This window comes from Antennarius striatus, chromosome 5, assembly GCF_040054535.1.
Source record: "Antennarius striatus isolate MH-2024 chromosome 5, ASM4005453v1, whole genome shotgun sequence".
Lineage (NCBI taxonomy): Eukaryota > Metazoa > Chordata > Actinopteri > Lophiiformes > Antennariidae > Antennarius > Antennarius striatus.
In genome coordinates this window covers 7,109,106-7,134,134 of record NC_090780.1, presented here as the reverse complement: position 1 = coordinate 7,134,134, position 25,029 = coordinate 7,109,106, and the positions used below count along the sequence as shown (strand labels likewise).

The window sequence follows — 25,029 nt, the reverse complement described above, 5'->3', positions numbered from 1 at the left end:
GAATTTATAGGACTTAAAATGTGTTTGGTAATATTAACCATCATAACATCTAATGCTTTTTTTTTATCTTATCATTCTGGTGTTCTCAACATTTACTTTACATTTGACTGAGGAATTACAATAAAGTATGTTACTGCATACGGTCTTTTCACCCGTAAAATCTAAGCCTCTGTCGCTGAGTGAACAAAAGCTGTTTGCGGTGTGCTTGTGTTCATTCACCTGTGTGCACTGAGCATCATCACCTCAGCATCATCCCTTTGGCTGTTGTTCTAAAAGTTACTTAACCTAAACAAATAGAGGTTGAGGATGAAGATAAACATTAAGGTCTTTTTTTCAAGCAGTCTATCTGTCACCATTTGCCTGATATGACCTTATAGCAAATATCCACTGTTTTGCAAAAAGTCTATAGCACATGGATTTCATGTCACGAGAAAATATTTGATATTTCTTCTAACAGAACCTCACACTTTAAATGGATTTACTGTCCACCTCCAAAAAATTATATTTTTGCTAATAGAAGGTGCATCCATTTATTGGTTTCAGTTGGCATTTTGTTGCTTCCATGCAGCAGAAGTAGGACCCTTCTATCCATACCCATCTTTTTCCACTCAATCAATGTTTGTTAATGATGCTGTTGCTTTCCCCTCATCAAAAAAACTCATACTGACCTCAGACCCCAGCATAAAGTCATACTGTTGACCTTATGAGGTTGGGTTGAGGTTCATACCCTGATGTTTCAACAATAGAAGGTTAAGGATTATGATGATGGTGCTAGTTCAAGCTCTGTGCCATCAGCAGGAGTACTGTTTAGGACCGCAATGTTAGCTTGACACATCGAGCTAGTTGACAGCACTGCAGACAGGGCATTCACAGGAAGTCCCGGACTTGCAACCTCTATACACAGCGTTTGTAGCTTTCTGGATTCTGATGTTTTTCTGCCATCATCTGCAGCTTATTCATATCTGTCATGACCTGAGTCAGCTCACATCAACAATTCACCAGTTTACACTTGCAAAGCCACTGCATAAGCCCATTATCATGGCACCAAAGGGAGTCAAAGGCTGTTCAAAGTAGTTATTGGTTCATTTTTACAGTTACCATTCATTTCTCACACCTTGTTGTTCTTTGGTGATTCATTCCTCCAGTGGTCAATAAATGTTCAAAATGTTCAGTTATTATTCCCTCAATCAATTCACATAGGAATCATCTCTCTCTCTCTCTCTCTCTCTCTCTCTCTCTCTCTCTCTCTCTCTCTCTCTCTCTCTCTCTCTCTCTCTCTCCTCTCTCTCTCTCTCTCTCTCTCTCTCCTCTCTCTCTCCTCTCTCTCTCTCTCTCTCTCTCTCTCTCTCTCTCTCTCTCTCTCTCTCTCTCTCTCTCTCTCTCTCCTCTCTCTCCTCTCCTCTCTCTCTCCTCTCTCTCATCTCTCTCTCTCTCCTCTCTCTCTCGTCCTCTCTCTCTCTCTCTCTCTCTCTCTCTCCTCTCTCTCTCTCTCTCTCTCTCCTCTCTCTCTCTCTCTCTCTCTCTCTCTCTCTCTCTCTCTCTCTCTCTCTCTCTCTCATCTCTCTCTCTCTCTCTCCTCTCTCATCTCTCTCTCTCTCTCTCTCTCTCTCTCTCTCTCTCTCTCTCTCTCTCTCTCTCTCTCTCTCTCTCTCTCTCTCTCTCTCTCTCTCTCCTCTCTCTCTCTCTCTCTCTCTCTCTCTCTCTCTCTCTCTCTCTCTCTCTCTCTCTCTCTCTCTCTCTCTCTCTCTCTGTCTGAAAGAGGCCGTACAGAAAAATATGATTCGTAAAACATTTTTTTAAAATTCCTGCAAGACAAAAAAGGTTCAAGGGCAAAAGTACAAAAAACATTTCCTGACCTCACATGTTTCTGGATAGAGTCAGCGTTTATATGAAAAGTAAAACAAGAAGTGGTGAACCAGTTTTTACAGACTGGAGTTTTATAGATTGAAAAAACTAAGGAAAAAAGTAAAAGACATAATTGCAGAAGATAATGATTGTGGAGAACGAATTAAGTTTTTTATTTCTTAATTATTCTTTTTCTCTCTCCTGTGTTCGTAAGACGAGAGAGAAGAGGAACGCCAAAGGTATAGTACTGAGAGTAGGGAGGTTTAATGTTGGAACTACGACAGGAAGAGTAGAGAGTTGGTTGACAAGATGCAGAGGAGGAAGTTAGACATACTGTGTGTCAAGGAGACCAGGTGGAAAGGTAACAAGGCTAGAAGTTTAGGAGCAGGGTTCAAGTTGTTCTATTATGGTGTAGATAGGAAGAGAAATTGAGTAGGAGTTATCTTGAAGGATGAGTTTGTTAGGAATGTCCTGGAAGTAAAAAGAGTGTCACATAGAGTGATGAGTCTGAAGCTAGAAATCGAAGGTATGATGGTCAATGTTGTTAGTGGCTATGCTCCACAGGTAGGATGTGAGCTGGAGGAGAACGAGAAATTCTGGTTGGACTTTGATGAAGTGATGCAGAGCATACCTAGAAGTGAGAGAGTTGTCATTGATGAAGACTTCAATGGACATGTTGGTGCAGGAAACAGAGGTGATGAGGAGGTGATGTGCAGGTTTGGTATCCAGGAGAGGAACACAGAAGGACAGATGGTAGTTGACTTTGCAAAAAGGATGGTCATGGCTATAGTGAATACCTTATTTCAGAAGAGGCAGGAAGATAGGATGACCTATAAGAGTGGAGGTAGGAAGTGTCTAGGAGAGGTGGCAGTGCAGTTTCTGACTGGGTTGTTCAACAGGATCTTAGATAGTGAGAAGATGCCTGAGGAATGGAGAAGTGTGCTGTTGCCCATTTTTAAGAACGATGGAGATGTGCAGAGTTGTGGCAACCAGAGAAGAATAAAGCTATATACAAAGAAGTTATGGGAAAGAGTATTTGAAGCTAGACTAAGGGCAGAAGTGAGCATTTGTGATCAGCAGTATGGTTTCATGCTAAAAAAGAGTACTACAGATGCAGTATTTGCTTTGAGGATGTTGATAGAGAAGTACAGAGAAGGCCAGACGGAGCTGTATTGTGTTTTAGTAGATCGGGAGAAAGCTCATGACGGGGTGCCCAGAGAGGAACTGTGTTATTGTATGAGGAAGTCTGGAGTGGCAGAGAAGTGCGTTAGAGCGGTGCAGGACATGTACGATGACTGTAAGACAGTGGTGAGGTGTGCTGTAGGTGTGACAGAGGAGTTCAAGGTGGAGGTGGGACTGCATCAGGGATCAGCACTGAGCCCCTTCTTGTTCGCTATGGTGATGGACAGGCTGACAGACAAGCTTAGACAGGAATCTCCATGGACTATGATGTTTGCAGATGACATTGTGATCTGCAATGAGAGCAGGGAACAGGTGGAGGTGAAGCTAGAGAGGTCGAGGTGTGTCCTGGGAAGGAGAGGAATGAAGGTTCGCCGCAGTAAGACAGAGTACATGTGTGTGAATGAGAGGGACCCAAGTGGAAGAGTGAGGTTACATGGAGAAGATATCAAGAAGGTGGAAGATTTTAAGTACTTTGGGTCAACAGTCCAGAGCAATGGAGAGTGTGAAAAAGCAGTGAAGAAGCGTGTAAGGGTAGGATGGTATGGTTGGAGAAAAGTGTCAGGTGTGATAGAAGATTTTCAGCTAAAAAGAAAGGAAAGGTGTACAAAACTGTGGTGAGACCAGGGATTTTTTTGGTCTGGAGAGTGTCACTGAGGAAAAGACAGGAGACAGAGCTGGAGGTAGCAGAGATGAAGATGCTGAGGTTCTCTCTGGGAGTGAGAGGATAGGATCAGGTATGGGTACATCAGAGGAGCAGCACATGTTAGAGGTTTTGGAGATAAAGTCAGAGAGGCCAGACTGAGATGGTTTGGACATGTTCAGAGGAGAGATTGGGAATGTATTGGTAGAAAGATGCTGAGTTTTGAACTGCCAGGCAGGAGGCCTAGAGGTAGCCCAAAGAGGAGGTTTATGGATGTAGTGAAAGAGGACATGAAGGTAGTTGGTGTGAGAGAAGAGGATGCAGAAGACAGGGTTATATGGATGCAATTGATTCACTGTGGCGACCCCTGAAGTCAAAAGCTGAAAGGAAAAGAAGAAGATTATTTTGCTCTCTTTACTTTTGTCTCCCTCTCTGTCACAGGTCTCTCTCTCAAAGATGTTTCACCTGTTTCTGCTCCTTTTGATGTAGAAAACAAAGGACAGAAACCACCAAGACAATAAGTCTCATTAAGAGTCCTTACCATTCATAAGTCTTAAAAGGAGTATATAAGTATTTGAACGCTCTACCAGTTAGTTAGAACTGAAGAGGACTCTGGCATCAGTAGTGAAACATCTTCAACCAGCCTAAAGCAATTCCAGTTGATTCTTTTCTGCTCTCTTTGATTTACCTCAACTTGGATAACTGAGGACCTGCAGAGACATTAATTGTATTCCTAAATACACTAATGTCTGTATTGAGTACTAGACTGCTGCTTCTGTGACTAGCAATGCAATTAATATTAGGCTAAATGACTGAGGGAAAATGAGAAGAACTTAAGGTTCCACTGTCCTAGTTATAAATGAAGGCACACTGGAATCGGCCTCACAGGGGTAAAAACAAATCTCTACTCTCACCTTTATTTTGTCATTTTTAAGTTTTATTATTCTGTTTGGATGGCTACATCTCAATATCTGCTAAGGTGTACATGTAACCTCTGCATGTACTTTTAATACCAAAGCATTATGCTGTCACTTCATGACAGCATCAAGGTTGTGGTTAGAATGTGTGTGTGCTTTTTTTTCATATGTGTGTGTATGTGTGTGTGTGTGTGTGTGTGTGTGTGTGTGTGTGTGTGTGTGTGTGTGTGTGTGTTGTGTGTGTGTTTGTACATATATGCATATAGATGGTAGGATGGCAGTGATGTGATTGATGGGACATGAATAACAGCGGGACAAAATTTCCAGTCAATCTGCCCTGTGAATAACCACCTAAGCTGTGGATTAAAGGCAGAGCGCTGTCTGAACTAACAAAGGCTCACATCTATTACTTTACATTTAGAGTTGTTTTTCTCTCTGGAGCAACACTGACAACAAAATTAAAGTCTGTTAACAAAAATAGATGTTTTTTTTTCAAGTGATGAAACAGAGAGACTTCTAACAACTTGGATGCTTGTCAAAATAAAAATTATGTGAGGTAAAAAGATCTCTAAAGAAACTGACCTGTACATGATTTAAGATCACGGACGTGTGTGAAAAATAAAATTGGACATGGCTGTTTTTTGCATGTTAACTTTGGTACAGAACGTTGCAAGAAAGGACTAGTGTACATCTCTTTTTACCAAGGCTGGTTGCAGATTGTTTGTTCAACTCCTCAAACTGAAAACAGTGTTTTGTGACTATCAGTAACAGAACTGGTCAGTGCCCACTACTTCATATATTTTCATTATTCTACAATTGGTTGGCCCCAGGGCGGCACGGTGGCGCAGTGGTTACCGCTGTCGCCTCACAACACGGCGAACCCGGGTTTGAGCTCTGTGCGGAGTTTGCATGCTCTCCCTGTGTCTGCGTGGGTTCTCTCCGGGTTCTTCCCACCTCCAAAAGCATGCACTTCAGGTTGATTGGCCGTTCCAAATTGCCCGTAGGAATGAGTGTGTGTGTGCATGGTTGTGTGTCTTTGTGTGTGGCTCCGCGGTGCACTGGCGTCGTGCCCGGAGTGTCCCCCGCCTCACGCCCTATGCCGCTGAGATAGGCTCCGGCTCCCCATGACCCGCTGCAGCGGATATAGCGGTGGATATCTGAAGATGGCCCCATGTATGATATATTCTCCCCATTCTGTCATTTGATGCTCATTTTGCACAATCTTCCTGCTGGTGATGAAGGATAGTGCAGTTTGGGATATGTGTCCACCCTTTACAAATATTTTGATTCATATGAATCTCCAACCTCTGATTCAGTCAGTTACATATCTGAGGAATTAAAAGACTTACTTTTGTATTATTTTTAGACACAGTTACACTCAGTGTTTTGATATTGCTTTTACATGCTCTCTTTTTCTTTTTAATATCAGCTACAGTTCTGTCACTTTGTCCCACTTTGTTCACTGCAGTAATTCCCCACCATGTGTGTGTTTGACTTTGATTGATGTGTGTGATTAGAGCCTGCTCATATATGTCCCCGGGCTCTAATCATTTCTATCAAAGCCTGATTCTGATTCTGATTCTGAGGAACATCCTGCCACAAAACTTTTGTCTCTTCTGGTCCATGGTAGTTCCTGATTAACTACACATTCACAAGGCAGGCTATGTTAAACTAATTTAAACTGAGATTCATAAATTACAGTGTGTAAGTTATAAATGTGATTCTACGAACCTTCAATGGTTAAATTTTGTGTTCATAGGAGATGCGCACATTATCCAAAATTATCTCAAGACTGAATGTCAGGTCATTTTTATATACATGTCTATTTAAGGCCAAAACAGAAAATGCAGTGATCTGTCTTAAAGTTTGAGTTGTGTTTGCATTATGCAAACAGCCAGAATAAATGTTTATATTTATTCATGACATTTAAAGCATGTTCTTCGGTTTTTGAGATTTTTCTAAAATGAGTAATGTTGTTTCTCAGGATGCCTACTAGAGAAAATGTGCACTGTTACATGTTCACTCTCCTTCTCGCTCTATTTATATATACTGTGTGTGTGTGTGTGTGTGTGTGTGTGTGTGTGTGTGTGTGTGTGTGTGTGTGTGTGTGTGTGTGTGTGTGTACAAACACTCACATACAGAATTCTGTGTGTGAAACAAATTTCAATGAAATGCTAAGGCCAATTAAATGTTCGTCTTTTTTCTGTCTGTTAATTTTTCTCTAGGTCCAAGGGTTGGAGAAGCAAGTGGAGTTGTCAGATCTGCACCCAGTGGGGTCAGTGATGAAGACTCTTCCTTATGGAATGGGTGGAGGCACACTGGGAGGACCAACAGGTGGAGGAATCAAGCCTCCATACCAAACGCGTGTCTTCTCCACCTCCATCGACCAGACACCCATGAAATCCAAGCAACCTACTTACAGTTTCTTTAATCCATACGACTCTGCCCGGAACCAGTCCTTCCTCCTGGACCAGACAGGCTACCGTTCCAAGCGTAAGCCCTCGCTAAAAACAGCCATGAAGACCAAGAAGATCTTTGGCTGGGGGGACTTCTACTTCAACGTCAAGACCATGAAGTTCAGCTTGTTGGTTACAGGGAAGATTGTGGACCACATCAATGGGACTTTCACCGTTTACTTTCGCCACAACTCATCCAGCCTAGGAAATGTGTCGGTTAGTATTGTGCCCCCAACCAAAGTGGTGGAATTCGAGGTCATCCAGCAACAGCAGTTCCACCCCCAGCATGACATTCAGGTCCAGGAGACCCATCAGTCCACCATCGACCCCAAAGAGGCAAAAACCTTTAACTGTCGAGTGGAGTATGAGAAAACCAACAGATCCAAGAAGCCCAAGCCCTGCCTGTATGATCCATCTCAGACCTGCTTCACAGAGCACACCCAGTCCCATGCTGCCTGGCTCTGTGCTAAACCTTTCAAGGTGATCTGCATCTTCATTTCATTCTTTAGCATCGATTACAAGCTTGTTCAGAAAGTGTGTCCGGACTACAACTTTCAAAGTGAGCACCCTTACTTTGGATAAGTAAGTGAGACTGAACTGACGACAGACGAAAAAGACAACAATGATGATTAGAATTATGATGATGGAAATGATTATAATGAGGAGACAATTTTTTCCTCTAACCTTCTGTGAATTGTGGATTTAAATAAAGTATAATCAGAGCTGTGGATGGTTATCATTAAGCTGCTTTTTTGTCTTATTTTCCTACTTTACAATTGCTAATTTCTGTTTTTAATTTATTTTTCCTGTAAATAATTACCTGAACCTCATCCTATTTACTGTTTTAAGATAATTGTTTCCCTGTGTTATTCCTTTTTGCTTTTTAGAATTCAGTTGTAAACAGCTGGAACCAATATCGTACACCCAGAGTGCAATGGGAACCTCTAAGACAGTTGTGCTGTGCCATCACGGTATGGTACACATAATGTACTGACTGTTAATAACCCCCTCTGCTCTACATTGAAACCCTGGATATAAGAGACCCGCTGCGGCGGATATAGTGGTGGTAATCTGAAGATGACTGACTGTGTATGAGATATGCTATGCTGGATATGCAGTCAATATACTGTATGAAAAAGCACATTAAAATTTCTTTAACTGTCTCTCGTTTCTGTTTAAATATTTTTGTAAAAAGCTGGAAGCACAATGGTTTTGCACAAGCTGTACAGCATGTTCATGTTATCTAACTCACCAAGGAAACTATTGAAATTATGTTATATTTAACCCTGATTGAAAATTCAAGCCCAAGTGAAGATATGTTGTTTTAATTTTCTAAACTATATTGAAGGGAAGTAGGTTAAAATTTCAATTATAAGATGAAAACTATCCATGAAACATTCTTAAGATTATGATAATGCTTGAATCTTTATGAATGAGTTTCAGTGTGCAACAATAGATTCTGTAAAAGGCATTGGATGTAATCACATTTACCCTGAATGAAGAGAACAACTATTTGCTATTTATTAAAGGTGATATAACTGACTGGTTTGTTTGTTTTTATGTTTTGTTGTTTGATCATGCAAAAAATATGCTACATCTGAGCTGCTGAAGCTGCGGGTGGCTATGTCATTATATAAAGTATTACTGGAGCCCCCTTTTCAAATTGTAGCAACCTAATTGTATTTTTTCTTTCTTTTTTTTGATGCCAAAAATTATTAATGTAAGATTGATGTGTAGTTTATGGATTGCCAAAATGCATTCAGGACAGTAATTTAAAAAAACAAACAAACCTCACACACATCTTTCACACACGCTACTTTTATCTCGGACCCTCCGTCTACTTCATGAACTCCACTTTCAGTACTGAGTGGCTCTTTGTTCACCACACTTTTGATGTAACGATAATAGTGCTCAGTATTTCATTACAAAACATACATTGATAATTGTTTCTTCATTTCACTCTGGCTCAATATCCCATTATGGTTTTGATTATGGTTTTTGCATAGAGATGGTGATCCAGGGTCTTCTGTGTATCTTGCACAACTTGCTGTGGACAATTGGAACACTGAGATTGATGGAGACACAATGACCCAGATTCTGTATCATGTTTTCTTTGTCGCAGACTTACAGAATCAGATGAGCGCAGACACACTCGCCCAATTACTTACTATGTTGGAGGCAAACTGAGGATGAGAACACAGAGAAACAACATTGAGAAATGTCTATGTAGGTTCTCAGTCATCCAGGTCATGGTTATCCAAGAGCTGTTTAAGTCAATCCACTGGACGTTAAGAAAGTTCTTGAAGACGTTTCGTCTCTCATCCAAGAGACTTCTACAACTGAAGAAGTCTCTTGGATGAGAGACGAAACATCTTCAAAAACTTTCTTAACGTCCAGTGGATTGACTTAAACAGCTCTTGGATAGCATAGAGAAAGTATCAGGGCCTTAGATTCAATCCATGAAACTGCCAGGTATCATCCTACAATCAATTAAATTTCAGCTATTCAATAAGCTTTTTGTCCTACAAATTTACCCACAAGGCTGTTAGAGTATAGATTCATATCTCCATGAGTCACTTAGTACAAATACGACATGCTAAACTTGTTTAATCTAAACTGACTATAAAATCAAGTATGAAAATTGCATTCAAAACCTAGTTAGTTTTAAGTGTGGGTTGATTTATCCAAGTTCAGGGGTGTAGTCTGCATTTACAGCTAACATATAAAACCATACAATAAGATTCCATTTACAAAATAAAATCGTTCGGTGCCTTTGTTTGTTTTTTAAACATAAATGTTTGTTATTTAAATTATATAATTTATCAGGAAAAGCTGAAACTTGTAATAAATTCAGTCACTGTGCGGATTAAGTGGAAAAGGTTGAAATAGACGATCAATGAATGAATAAATGGGGGGGGGGGCTATCAATACTTACTAAACCCTCATAACAGTTTGCGCAGTTGTTCTCATACGGCCTACAATACCCATAGACCCCTGCGGCATGATTATCATTACCAGCACTGCCTCTTCAGACGTCCCATCAGTGGTGTGCTTGCCCGGCTGTGCTGCTTCTTTTCCGTGTCTGAGACCTGTCTGTAAACATGCTGTCGTTCGCGCTGAGACAACTGACGCGGGTAAGTGGGTCAGTCGGTACCGATTCTGTTATTGTTGCCTCCTCCACGGGCTGCTGGTGGGTCCGAACCGGTTCAGCGTGCAGCTAGGTCATCGTCAGTGTAAGTCAGTAGCGCTGCTGCTGGACTTCACGTGGCGTTCCTGTCAAGGTGCGGGCAGCTGTCATCAAATGTCTGATATTAGCTGTATTTATTACAATTTTTCCCTTCTGGAATGCTGTGTTAGCTCTGAAGCTCCGGCAGGTTGCTGGTTAGCTAGCGGTTAGGAGTCCATGTTCGCTCCGTCGACGTAATGATGCAACAGCGGCTGCTCCATTTCATCACCGGGTGAGTCCGCAGGGGAAAACACGAGTGAAAGTGTCTTCGTGTCACGGAAACTCACTGCCTGTCTTAGGCTAGAGTTACGCTTAACGAAGCCCGACTCATGGGGGCTAATTTCATACAACGTCATGATGGCTCCCAATCGATAATCGAAGAGTAAACAAAGTCAAAAACAGTTATCCATTAACGACTATAGACACTAAGCTTTGACCTCGAATAACGTTCGAAGTGCAAACTTTTACTAGTTATGTAACAGATAATAATGTTTTTCATTCAACTTGAGAACACATTTAATTGAGTGCAGGTATATCAGTGGCTTTAGATTGGTTGTCAGGTTAATGTAAGCTTAATACTTGTGTTGGGGGTATCATTCTAATTTAAATTCAAATTCAAAAAAACTATTAGTCCCAAAAAGCAATTGAAAGCATGTAGAGCAGGATTGGTGTTAAAGTGAAAACAAAGTGTAAACACAAACGATAAAAATAAATAGTGAATATTAGTGCAATGTTTATGTTAAATAATAATTCAAAACCTAGTGAGTTCTAAACTTGATGAGTTCAAAAATAGTGTGAGTCCCAGGTCAAAGGTTACCTGATCTCAGACCCTGTTTCTTCAGTAAATGGTAGAATAAACACATAGTAAATAAAAAAAACGTGCAGTTTTGACACAACTGTGTTGGACAAAAGTACATTACACAATCTCCATAAATGGCTACCCCCAAAGTGACAGTAAAGGTACCTCAACACATAACTCTGTACAAAAATTCAAAGCATTAAAATCTTGAAATGTTTCATAACAGGTTGTTTAGTAAAAAACACCATGTTAGATTTAATTTAGTTCTCTCAAAGGGCTGAACACTGATTTATTTTCTATTTACTATTTACTCACTTCATTTGTAAATAGTTTACTGCATATTGAAGCAAAGTGTTTTCAAAGCTTTTTTATTCCATGTGTTCTTGTTATTGAGGTAAAGTAGGAGACTTAGCCGATCATCATAAGTTTAAAAAGTTTATTCCTGACAAGAAGTTTAATACAGATATCCGGGCTCTCTCCGTGTCCCTGAGTGCCGGTACTACACGGGTCTTACATCAGAAGCAGCTGAAGAAGAGCAAATTCTGTCTTGGCCCAGTCAAATTTAAACAATTCAGATTAGAAATTGCGGAATTGCGTTTCCGGTCTCATCCTGCAAACAAACCTGCCTACATCCTGATCACCCCATAAGTTTGAAAACTTCCATAAATGGAACTGTTACCTTGGGTGTGTGTGTATGTGTGTCAGATTAGATAAGTTTGCCTACGTCCTCCAAATGGAACTGCCACTGCAACCATGTGTGTATGTGTGTGTGTTGTGTGTATGTGTCAAATTAGATGAGTTTAAGTGTGTGGAGATTTACTGAAACAGTGATATAAAATTGTATTGCATGATTAAAACTAAATACTTATGCAGCCAGCGAAATAATGAATAGCATGTATTTAAATCTCTTCAATATAAAACTAACACCTCAACAATACAGATTACACCTTGTTTCTTTGATCACCGTTGAGGCTGTAATGATTTAGTAATAGAAATTGTATAAAGTTGTACCCAGTTTCATGAATGTCTTAGAATGATAAGTGAATTCCTCTATAATCATGAATGTTAATGTCACCCTCTCCCACGCTAGAACACATATAGTAATTGTAGCCTCCTTGGTGTAATTTGTAATGAACAAATTATTAATTTAGATGAGACTCGGGGAAAAAGGAAGTTGATTGAGTTGATTCATTACCTCATTTGAACTTCATGAGATGACCCAGTTTGCAGATGGTGTGAATTTCATGTACTTTCTCAAACAACTCGTTTTTATTGGGTTTCTACCAAAATCATATTGTTTCACAAATCACTGTCAGTATATGTGAAATTTTGTAATAAAGTGAGTGAATCATATGTTTGCATACTTTTCTCAATGGTGGTAATCATTTAACTGTGCATATTCATTGAGTTTGTTAGACTTGCATGACCTTTTTGCTGCTGTTTCTTCGCAGCATGACTTGCATCAGAGTTTTTTCTGTGTGTGTGTGTGTGTGTGTGTGTGTGTGTGTGTGTGTGTGTGTGTGTGTGTGTGTGTGTGTGTCACACATAATTTTGTTCGACATAAGAGCGAAAATCCAAGTCAGGAGTCACCGCTAGTTGGCAGATGGGCACAACATCAGCTAAGACTGCATCTCGTTCACATGTTGTATGCTCGTGACTTTTGCACTTCTTTTTTTTCATACTTTATCATTTTTTATGGAACTTACAATCATAATCATGCACAGGAAAGTATGCATGTCAGTGTAACCGGAAAAGGGCACAAGCCAGTGTCTTATTGCACTGGTCCCAAGCCTGGATAAATACAAAGGGTTGTGTCAGGAATGGCATCCGACATAAAACTTTTGCCAAATCAAACATACAAATCAAATCTTTGACTTCCATACAGGATCGGTTGAGGCCCTGGTTAACAATGACCGCCATCGGTGCTGTTCACCTACAGGGTGCCAGTGGGAATTGGACTACTGTTGGTCGAAGGAGAGGAGGAAAGTGTGTTCGTAGGAAGAGAGAGAAGAGGAACTGCAAGAGTATGGACTGAGAGTAGGGATGTTGAATGTTGGAACTATGAAAGGGAAAGGTAGAGAAATGGTTGACATGATGCAGAGGAGGAAGGTAGACATACTGTGTGTCCAGGAGACCAGGTGGAAAGGTAGCAAGATTAGAAGTTTTGGAGCAGGGTTCCAGTTGTTCTATCATGGTGTTGCTAGGAAGAGAATGGAGTAGGAGTTATCTTGAAGGAGGATTTTGTTAAGAATGTCCTGGAGGTAAAACGAGTGTCAGAGTGATGAGTCTGAAGCTAGAAATCGAAGGTTTGATGTTCAATGTTGTTAGTGGGTATGGTCTGCAGGTAGGATGTGAGCTGGAAAAGGAAAAGGAAAAAATCTCGTTGGACTTGGATATAGTGATGCAGAGCATATCTGGAAGTGAGAGAGTTGTCATTGGTGCAGATATGATATGTTGGTGCAGGAAACAGAGGAGGTGATGGGCAGTTTTGGTATCCAGGAGAGTAACGCAGAAGGTGAGATGGTAGTTGAATTGGCAAAAAGGATGGACATGGCTATAGTGAATACTTGATTCCAGAAGAGGCAGGAAGATAGGGTGACCTATAAGAGTGGCGGTAGGAGCACACAGGTAGACTACATCTTGTGCAGACGGTGTAATCTGACGGAGATCAGTGACTGCAAATCAGTGGTAGACGAGAGTGTAGCCAGACAGCCTAGGATGGTGGTGTGTAAGATTACTCTGGTGGTGAGGAAGATGAAGAGTGCAAAGGCAGAGCTGGGCTTGCACTAGGAGCTAGTATGACGAAGCCACTGTGGCTCAGTGTAAAAGAATTGAGCAAGCCACAAAAAGCCACACTCCAAGACAGTGGCGCAGCACGCGGATGACCGACACTTGTCGCAGGGGGAGTGGGAGGGACACCCCCCCACCCACTGGGGGGGTCCGGTGGGCCTCCCCCGGGAAATCTTTCGGAAAATGGGGTTGTTTTCCTTCATTCTGGTGCATTCTGAGGGCAGAATCTTCTGTACAGTTTACCTACAAATATACACTAAAGTCAACAGTTCAAGCTTGACTTATCTTTATTTCTGTCCTACTTTATGCAGGTAAGAGTGTGAGATTGAACAATTGAAAACTTGCATTCACTATGTGAAAGTAGTCATACAAAATATTGCTCAATGTTTACTTGTAAGTTTTACTTAGAGTAGAAGTACCAACACCATTGGTATGCCATAGTTTATTTATTTTTTAAATTCAATGACATGATTTTTCATTCAATTTAAAAAGGCATGAAAAGTAGCAAGCGAAGTAAATACACATTTACTTGCATCACTGGTTATTCGTGCCGGTCATAGGGATCAAAAGTCTAAGACTACAAACAAGTATTGATAATATCTTTCATTTACCTTCTGATCGGTCTGTCACCACAGTCACAAAACGATCCTCTAACATTTTCGGAGGATCGTTTTGAGCTGTTGCGCAGTTTGTCCCCGCGGGCTTCTGTAGTGTTACGTTGTAGTTCAGCAAGTAACGACAGTTGTTTCTACTCACGGTCTCGTTTTTCCCAGCTCTCGAACCCTCTGCATCCATCCTTATCCTGCTCGACCGAGTCCTGCCACAGGCACACAAGGTTCGAAAACAATGTAATGGCCCCCATAATGCCCCCTACGCCCAGTGTCTCGACTTGGGCTGGGTGATCGTGGGAGAGATTTGTGTTGGAAGAGCCCACAAATTAGATCACGCCAACGTCTGCTGGACTAATGTGCTGAGTAATGGACGTATATCCTTGTTTGACCCTTGTACCAACAGTATTCACATAAAAGAGAGCCCAGAAACTCCAGTACAGCGTCATCACTTTCCAAAGGCTAACAAGCTGAAAGAAATGTTTAATGAGGGAGACGGCATTGGTAAAGGAGTCTTCCAGCAAACGCCCAACGACGATAAAACCGCCATGTCTGTGGAGGACAAAGCCTTTCTGGAAATAATGGACAGGGAGGTCTTCATCGATGACTCCAACAGTTGGGTAGCACCCCTACCCTTCAGAGAGCCTCGGTGTAAACTACCCAACAATAGAACCCAAGCAGTTAAGCGCCTCGTGGCACTACACCGTATATTTGAGAAAAAGCCAGACATGAAAGAACAGATGGTGACCTTCATGCAAAAGATCTTTCAAGCAGGTCATGCTGAACCAGCCCCACCACTCGGTGAGGAACAAGAGTGTTGGTATCTACCAATCTTTGGAGTTTATCATCCACACAAGCCAGGCCAAGTTTGAGCGATGTTTGACTCCAGTGCCAAACATTACAATGTCTCCCTTAACGATGTCCTGCTGAGTTGCCCTGATCTGAATAACATGCTTTTGAGAGTCCTCATTCGTTTCCGTAAGGAACCTGTGGCTGTGGCAGCCGACATTGAACAAATGTTCTACTACTTCAAGGTCTGCCAGGAACATCGAGATTTCTTACGCTTCCTCTGGTTTGAGGACAATGATCCTTCACGAAAGATCACAGAATACCGTATGACTGTCTTTGGTAATAGCCCCTCTCCTGCCATTGCCATATATGGTTTCAGGAAAGCAGCTTTTCAGGGACGGGAAGAATACGGCACAGAGGCAAAACAGTTTGTTCTCAGAAACTTTTATGTTGACGACGGACTTGCATCCTTCACCACCGACGACATTGCCATCCAAGTCATGTTCTATGTGTACGTCGCTAACAGGGTCGCACCCATCCGGAAGTCATCACACCCAGAACAGTGGCACTTTGTCAACACGGAACACAATCCTGCAGATCATGTCACACCACCAGTTCAAGCTGCGCTCCTGGGAGAGACAAATTGGTTTTCAGGTCCCTCCTTTCTCAGGAAAGATGACGAGGTTACCCCAACTCATCCAGACTGCTATGAGCTCGTTGAACCAGACACTGAAGCAGATGTGCGTCCAGTAGATGCAACTTTTGCCACAAGTGCTTCTACAACGCTGCTTGGTTCACACAGATTTGCATACTTTTCTAGCTGGAAAAGGCTGTCACATGGAGTAGCCAAGCTCATTCAGAAGGTCAGATCTTGTGCTACAACTCCAAAGGGAGATACGCCAAAAGCAGATGAGTTTGTACAGGCAAGAACAGTAGTTATTCAAACTGTGCAGCAAGAAGCCTTCAGAGAGGATCTCAAGAGCTTGACCAAAGGAGAACTTGTCTCAAAACATAGCCCTCTCAGGAAGCTTGATCCCATTCTCGACACAGATGGTGTGCTGAGGATTGGCGGTTGCCTGACGTCAGCTCCAATACCCTGGGAAGAACAGCATCCCATTATCATCCCTAAAAACATCCATGTAGCAAACTTGTTAGTGCAGTATTATCACAAGCAAGTTGCACACCAGGGCAGGCATATCACTGAAGGAGCCATTAGGTCTGCCGGACTGTGGATTCTGGGAGGAAAGAGACTGACATTACGTATTATACACAACTGTGTCACCTGCAGAAGGTTGAGAGGCTTTCAATGAGAGCAGACGTCTTTTCTTCTGTCTCTCGTTGTTGCTAACTTTGCTATCTCTCTCGAACTCGTTCTGGATAAACACTCATTAACTCTCACTGACTCCTTCAAAATGCCAAAAGGAAAAGGGAAATCTGAGGAGTCTGAGAATGAACATGAAAATAAAACCCTGAAACGAATGGTCTCTGGGTTGGAGGCGCTAACCCGTGCTGTGGACCAGCTCAGGAGTGACTTCGATAAGTTCAACAGTGAACTTGATAAGAGGCTGGAAGACAAGCTGCAACCGATAATCAACCGCTTGCAAAAAGTGGAGGATGATATGGAAAAAATACAGAAAGGAGCAGAACAAGGACAACAAAGAAAGGAGGAATTCGAACAAAGCATTCGAATAAATGATGTGATCATCACTGGCATCAAACTTAAGCCAAGAAATTCTGCTCATGCCGTGACCAGAGGAGTGGAAACAGAACACAGCACTGATTATGAGTCGGTGGAACAACAGGTGATTACTCAACTGAAGAACCTGGAGATTAACATCGAGACGGACCAGATTGAGACATGTCACCCACTACCATCTGGAGGTAGGAGACCACCTGCAGTGCTGATAAAGTTCTACAACCGCAAGTCCAAAATTGCTCTTCTGAAACAAGGCCCTAAACTGAGAGGAAAAGACGTCTACATCAACGAGAACCTCACCAAAAAGAATGCTGATATCGCTAAAAGAGCTCGACAGCTGAAGAAGAATGGGCTGATTGAAAACACCTGGACCAACAACTGCAAGATCTTCATCAAAACAAAAGGGCTTTATCCGGAGCAGATGAAAACAATGGTGATCAAAAATGTGGAGGAATTGGAGAAATTCAACCAATAAGGTATGACCAAAGAGAAAACCTCTGTAACTTCAACACAGCCGAGAACAACCATCTGTGCACTGTCTGAAGAAATGAAAGATCTGATACAGAGAATCGCTGATCAAGATAATCTGGAATTGAAAACCGATCACTTCGTGGATTATACCCTGTCTGACCCAAATGGAATCATTGACCCGGATAACAATTTTTACAAAGATACAATGAGAAATAATGGATATCACACCCAGGAGCAATACAACAAAAAGTTTAAACCTATTGGCCAGCTTTCAATAATTCACTTCAACAGCAGGAGTCTATACACCAATTTTGGACGCATTAAGGATTACCTAAACCAGTTTGATAATCCATTTAAAATCATCGCTATGACAGAAACTTGGATTAATGAAAACAAAGGTATGGATTTCCAGGTGGAGGGATACAACATGACTTGTGTGAACCGGAGGAACAAAGGAGGAGGGGGAGCTGTTTATTGATAATATTAAATTTGAGACTCTAAAAAATATGTCTATCTGTTGATAATATAATGGAATGTGTAACTGTGGAAGTGTTTGTGAAAAAAGGTAAAAATATTGTAAGTTGTGTCTACAGAAAACCTGATTCTAAAATAGAAGATTTTACTGAATGTGTGGGAAATTTACTCTCGAAAATCAATCACAAACATGTGTTTTTATGTGGTGATATCAACATTGATCTGTTAAACCCCAACAATAACGCACAAACTGAAAGCTTCATAAATATGATATACACATTTGGTCTACAGCCTTTAATGACTAAACCAAGTAGAATAACTACTCATAGTGCCACCTTGATAGATAATATTTTCACTAATATTATGCTCAGTGAAACTATGAGCGGCCTACTGATCAATGACATAAGTGATCACCTCCCAATATTTACCAACTACGACTGGAAACAAACCGTGTGTCGAGAACAGGCCCAAATGTTCTACAAGAGAGTCAAGACTGAAGAAAGAATGAATGCATTAAGAAATGATCTGTTAGCTCTGAATTGGTCTGATGTTTACACTGCTGAGGATGTTAACACTGCATATGACTAACTGATAGAATAGACGAATTGTACAATTTACATTGTCCAGTGAAGAAAATTCATCTAAACAAAAAAGGTGTTAAGAAACCATGGATGACGTCGTCACTGATAAATGCTTGTCGGAAAAAGAATACATTATATAAAAAGTTTATTAAACAAAGAACAGAACAAGCAGAAACTAAATACAAAAAATATAGAAATAAATTAAACATTATAATACAAACATGTAAGAAAGAATACTACAACTTTCTTGCAGAAAATAAAAATTACACCAAAAAATTATGGGACATAATCAATACTGTTATAAAACATAGTAAGGCCAAATCATCCTATCCAGAATACTTTAATATTAAAAATACAAAAATAGAGGATATGGATAAAATAGCTAATAAGTTTAATGAATTCTTTGTGGGTGTTGGACCTGAGCTGGCAGAAAACATTCCTGTCTCACACTTACACTGGGATTATTTGGATGACATTGGAGAAAGGAACCCAAACTCAATGTTTCTGGCGCCAGTGAAGGACACAGAGATAAGACACCTGGTCAGTCAATGCGTAGCAAAAACTTCTACTGATGTGAATGGATTTGATATGAAACTAATTAAGGACATACTGGATGGAATTCTGCAACCATTTACACACATATGTAATCTGTCATTTCAAACTGGGGTTTTTCCTGACAAAATGAAGATTGCTAAAGTGGTTCCAATATATAGAAATGGGGATGCTTGTGAATTTACAAACTACAGACCTGTTTCAATACTACCACAGTTATCAAAAATCCTAGAGAAGCTGTTCAACAACAGACTGGACAAATTTATAACAAAACACAATCTCCTTGACTGTAGTCAGTACGGCTTCAGAAAGGAGCATTCCACTGTTAGCGCTGACAAACAATAGAACTCATTACTGATGCCATAGATCAAAAGATGTACTCCATAGGAATCTTTATTGACCTCATAAAAGCTTTTGACACAATTGATCACAAAATTTTAAGTGAGAAAATAGAACGATTTGGATTTAGGGGTACAGTACTAAATTGGATAAAGAGTTATTTACGTGAGAGGTCTCAATATGTTACTCTGGGCGGGACAGCATCAAAAACATTAGACATTGTGTGTTGGGTGCCACAGGGGTCAGTGTTGGGTCCAAAATTATTTATACTCTACATAAATGATTTATGTAAGGTCTCAAAGGTACTTAAAATGATACTTTTTGCGGATGATACAACCATCCTTTGCAAAGGACATGATATAAACTAGCCCAAACAGTCAATGAGGAATTAGCCAAGATGCAATTATGGTTTGATATAAACAAATTATCCTTGAATCTAACAAAAACTAAGTACATGTTATTTGGGAAGAAAAGCTGCAAACACAAAATTAATATTAGGGTGAATGATATAAATATTGAACGGCTTAATGAATTTAAAATGCTAGGAGTGATTATTGACAAATTGCTAAATTGGAAACCTCACCTAAGACAACTGCAAATAAAGTTAGCCAGAAGTGTATCCATACTCTGGAGAACTCAAAAATTCCTAAATCAAAAGGCGCTCCATATAATATATTGTGCACTAATCTTGCCCTATCTGAACTACTGTGCTGAAGTATGGGGAAACACATATAAAAGTGGCTTGCAACCTTTATTATTGAACCAGAAAAGAGCCTTGAGAATTATTCACAATGAACATTATAATTCACAATTATTTATTAAATCTAAACTACTGAAAATACATGATATCATCAGCTATAAAACTGTACAACTTATGTATAAAGCAACCAATAACAAGTTACCACAAAATATACAATCACAAGTACAGATTAATGAATCCAATTACCAACTAAGAGAAAACAAAGCATTTGTACAGAAAAAAGCAAGAACAACACTAAAAACATTTTCATTATCGTTCACTGGTGTCAAACTTTGGAATAGACTGGATTATGAAATTAGGAGTGTGGGAACGCCAACTGCCTTTTAAAAAGCACTAAAAAACAAGATTTTGCAAGGTTATATTTCTGACGCAAATGATGGTTAAAGGACTGAACTGTTTTGGCGAGATGAACTTCATGTTGTTAATTCTGTGAAACAAATGTCACTACAACCTCTGTGCAGAAATTGGGCACTTGCAAGGTGTTCCAACGGCGATTAATAAATAACCTGACCAGAAACAACCCTTGAAAAGAATAACAAAATGAACAATAACAAAATTAGGTCTCTTCTCAAGAACTGATAAAGAGGTGTGCAAAGACGCACGCCTATTGAACTAAATGGATGGATCAAGACAACAGCGTATCAGAATAAAATAATTGAATTTGAATTGTGACATGCAAAGTATGTATTAATTGACAATGTGCTGTAATGAGAGAGATGTTCTTGATTTAGGGGACGGGAACTTCACAAGCCAATGGCTTCTACCCGTCAAGCCTTTTTTTTCTTTTCGGGTGATGTTGCCGATGTTTCAACAATGATGAATGTAAAATCTGTTGTAATAACATGCCTGGAAAGAAGAAAATAAACTGAATAAATAAATAAAAGACCAAGGCTGTACGTGGGACTTCAATCTTCCACACTCATCCCACATGGTTGGAGTATGGGAAAGAATGATAGGAGTTGCCCGGCGTATCTTAGATGGCTTGCTCAAGATGCATCCCTCTAGTCTGACACATGAAGTCCTTGTGACACTGATAGCAGAGGTTGCCGCCATAATGAATGCACGGCCAATAGTTCCTGTGTCATCAGATCCCGACATGCCAAGCGTGCTTACCCCTGCCATGCTTTTAACGCAAAAGGTTGACTCAGTGTCTGTGCCATCTGGAGACCTTGATCTTAAGGACCTCTATAGGAGTCAGTGGAAGCAAGTCCATGGACTCGCTGATTCATTCTGGAAACTGTGGCCTCAAGTGTAACTGGCAACACTTCAATCGAGGAGAAAATGGCAAGGAGACAAACCCAACCTGCAAATTGGAGACATTGTGCTTCTAAAAGACAGTCAAGCCAAACGTAATGAATGGCCGACGGGACTCATAGTTAACACCTTTCCAGGTTGGGATGACAGTGTCCGTAAGGTTCCCTCAAGATGTATCGCAGACCTTCCGCAGATGTAGTGGTACTACTAAAGGGTACATAGTGGTATAGTAATATGCCAGACGGGGAGTGGTCTGACCCTCTAACATTTTCGGAGGATCGTTTGGAGCTGTTGCGCAGTTTGTCCCCGCGGGCTTCCGTAGCATTACGTTGTAGTTCAGCAAATAACGACAGTTGTTTCTACTCACGGTCTCGTTTTTCTTCCATGCCTGAAAAGCTTATAAGTCTGTGAGTACATGCATTTATTTTAGATTAAATTTGCTGGTCGTGGTGTCACGGTTCGTTTGCTTTGTGTATGTTATAGTTGGTCGTGCTATCGGCGCTAATATGCTAGCCCGTTAATGGGATTTTTCATGCTATATTAGCATTGAGCTAATCGCTATTTGTTACTGTTAGACTGTGTGAAGTTGGTAATAACTAGTTGTATTACTACGTTTTGTGTTTGTGAATGTATGGGAATCAAAGTCTGACATGTTGTTTTTGTATGTTTATTTGTTTTACAGCAATTTTCAGTAAAATATCAAACCTGCACACTACGATGTTTTATTGAGAAACTGTTTAACTATCTGCCAAGCTAGGAGTCAGATGCAGTATATTCCTGCGAAGGCAGAATACCACTCCTTCCCCCTCTCAGCGTTCACCCTTTGTAAATTAATGAGGATTTTAACACAAACTCTACTATAAAACACTGGATTCTTTTGATCGATCGTCCTCGCCTTGTCGTACACTAATTCGCGGGTTCAGCTTGTAAAAAAACAATATTTTTGTTTTTCATTGGACGAGAGGAGGTTATGACCCAAGTGCATATTTAATGATCGGGAGCGTTCGGGTCATTTCGGCTATTTCCGTTGGCATGCTTCGGCTAAATTCCGTCGGCATTCGGAAATAGCGGCGCTAGCGCCGTTCGCTAGCGGAAGTGGTGCCGCTCGCTAGCGGAAATAGCGAGCGCTGCTAGCGAGCGCTGCTAGTGAGCGCTGCTAGTGAGCGCTGCTAGCGACCGAAAAGGTTGTAGCCTTTTTTCCGTAAAAATAAGAATGCCACTGTGGCTACAGTCTAAAAACCTTGTAGCCAATCTGGAATTTACTTCACCTGTGGCGACGTAGAGAATGGCTAGCACAAGCCCAGCAGAGCACAGGACAAAATGGTGGAAGCTGAAAAAAAGAGTGTTGCATGATTTTTAGAAAATAATTTAAGACAGCTTCTGGGTGGTCAGGAGGTGCTGCCAGATGACTGGACAACTACAGCTAATGTGATCAGGGAGACAAGTAGGAGAGTACTTAGTGTGTCATCTAGAAAGACAGTAAATAAGGAGACTTGGTGGTGGAATGAGGAGGTACAGGAGTGCATAGGGAAAATAAAAGTTAGCTAAGAAGAAGTGGGACACTTAGAGGACTGAGGAGAGCAGACAGGAGTACAGGGAGATGCAGCGTAAGGTGAAAGAAGAGGTAGTAAAGGCCAAAAAAGGGGCTTATGATGACTTGTATGCTAGGTTGGATATTAAGTAGGGAGAGACTGATCTATGCAGGTTGGTAAGACAGAGACGGAGAGGGTAAGGACGTGCAGCAGTTTAGGGTGATTTAAAGATAGGGAGGGAAGTGTATTGACAGGTGCCAGTAGTGTTCTGGGAAGATGGAAAGAGTACTTTGAAGAGTTGATGAATGAAGAAAATGAGAGAGAACAAAGACTAGAAGAGGTGGTTGTTGTGGACCAGGAAGTAGCAAAGATCAGTCAGGATGAAGTGAGGAGGGCTTTGAAGAGCAAAAAGAGTGGAAAGGCACTTGGTGATGATATATACCTGCGGAGGTATGGAATTGTCTAGGAGAGGTGGCAGTAGAGATTCTGACTGGGTTGTTCAACAGGATCTTAGTGAGAAGCTGCCTGAGGAATGGAGAAGTGTGCTGTTGCCAAATTTTAAGAACAAGGGAGATGTGCAGAGTTGTTGCAGATACAGAGGAATAAAGCTGATGAGCCATACAGTGAAGTTATGGGAAAGAGTATTTGAAGCTAGACTAAGGGCAGAAGTGAGCATTTGTGAGCAGCAGTATGGTTTCATGCCAAAAAAAGAGTACTACAGATGCAGTATTTGCTTTGAGGATGTTGATAAAGAAATACAGAGAAGGCCAGAGGGAGATGCATTGTGTTTTTGTAGATCTGGAAAAAGCTTATGACAAGGTGCCCAGAGAGGAACTGTGTTATTGTATGAGGAAGTCTGGAGTGGCAGAAAAGTATGTTGTGCAGGACATGTATGGGGACTGTAAAACAGTGGTGAGGTGTGCTGTAGGTGTGACAGGAGTTCAAGGTGGAGGTGGGACTGCAACAGGGATCAGCTCTGAGCCCCTTCTTGTTCGCTATGGTGATGGACAAGCTGACAGATGAGGTTAGACAGGAATCTCCATGGACTATGATGTTTGCAGATGACATTGTGATCTGTAGTGAGAGCAGGGAACAGGTGGAGGAGAAACTAGAGAAGGTTAGCTGCAGTAAGACAGAGTACATGTGTGTGAATGAGAGGGACCCAAGTGGAAGAGTGAGGTGACAGGGAGAAGAGATCAAGAAGGTGGAGGATTTTAAGTACTTTGGGTCAACAGTCCAGAAAAGTGGAGAGTGTGGAAAAGACGTGAAGATGCATGTACAGGCAGGATGTTACGGGTGGAGAAAAGTGTCGGGTGTGATGTGTGACAGAAGAGTTTCAGCTGAAATGAAAGGAAAGGTGTACAAAACTGTGATGAGACCCGCAATGAGACAGTGTCACTAAGGAAAAGACAGGAGACAGAGCTGGAGGTAGCAGAGATGAAGATGCTGAGGTTCTCTTTGTGAGTGACCAGGATGGATAGGATCAGGAATGAGTATGACAGAGGGACAGCACATGTTAGAGCTTTTGGAGATAGTCAGAGAGGCCAGACTGAGATGGTTTGGACAGAGGAGAGATGGTGAATATATCGGTAGAAGGATGCTGAGTTTTGAACTGCCAGGCAGTAGGCCTAGAGGAAGACCAAAGAGGAGGTGTATGGATGTAGTGAAAGAGGAAATGAAGGTAGTTGGTGTGAGAGAAGAGGATGCAGAAGACCGGGTTAGATGGGTGCAACTGATTTGCTGAAGGGAAAAGCTAAAAGGAAAAGAAGAGAGTATGCATGTCTATCGGTTGATGAAAAGTGTTTTAGTTTCATAATTTAGGGGATTTTTGATTATTTGACGTGGTTGGAATTGATTAAAATGATTTTAGCTATTTTAAATAGAGAAAATGTCTTTGTTACAAATGTTTACGAATAGTTTGACTTGGGAGCTCAGTGATGGAACAAATTAAACGTGTGTGTGTCTGTCTGTGTGTGTGTGCGTGTGTGTGTGTGTGTGTGTGTACACATAATCATTATGATATTTATATTTATGATTACCGTATTTTCCGCACTATAAGGTGCACCTTCTTCTTCTTTTCCTTTCGGCTTTTCCCTTCAGGGGTCGCCACAGCGAATC

General features: G+C 41.1%; 2 protein-coding genes across 4 annotated transcripts in view; both read left to right on the top strand.

Annotated features, from left to right (window-relative positions):
* LOC137595582 (neurexophilin-2) overlaps positions 1-8,629 on the top strand; it is a 61,649-nt gene extending 53,020 nt beyond the window's left edge. Inside the window, exons 2-3 of one of the 2 annotated variants that reach the window (XM_068315785.1) lie at positions 6,810-7,520; positions 7,928-8,629. In XM_068315785.1, the coding sequence (XP_068171886.1) occupies positions 6,810-7,520; positions 7,928-8,026 (810 nt within the window). In that variant the 3' untranslated portion in view covers positions 8,027-8,629. Of the gene's footprint in view, positions 1-6,809 lie in introns of both variants that reach the window. The other variant, XM_068315784.1, reaches the window with a different exon arrangement.
* A 1,391-nt stretch (positions 8,630-10,020) lies between these two features.
* shmt2 (serine hydroxymethyltransferase 2 (mitochondrial)) overlaps positions 10,021-25,029 on the top strand; it is a 58,141-nt gene continuing 43,132 nt past the window's right edge. For both annotated transcript variants that reach the window (XM_068314364.1, XM_068314363.1), the window contains exon 1: positions 10,021-10,174. Coding sequence is in view for 1 of the 2 variants with exons in the window: in XM_068314363.1 (XP_068170464.1) it covers positions 10,142-10,174 (33 nt within the window). In the remaining variant the exon portion in view is untranslated. The remainder of the gene's footprint in view (positions 10,175-25,029) is intronic.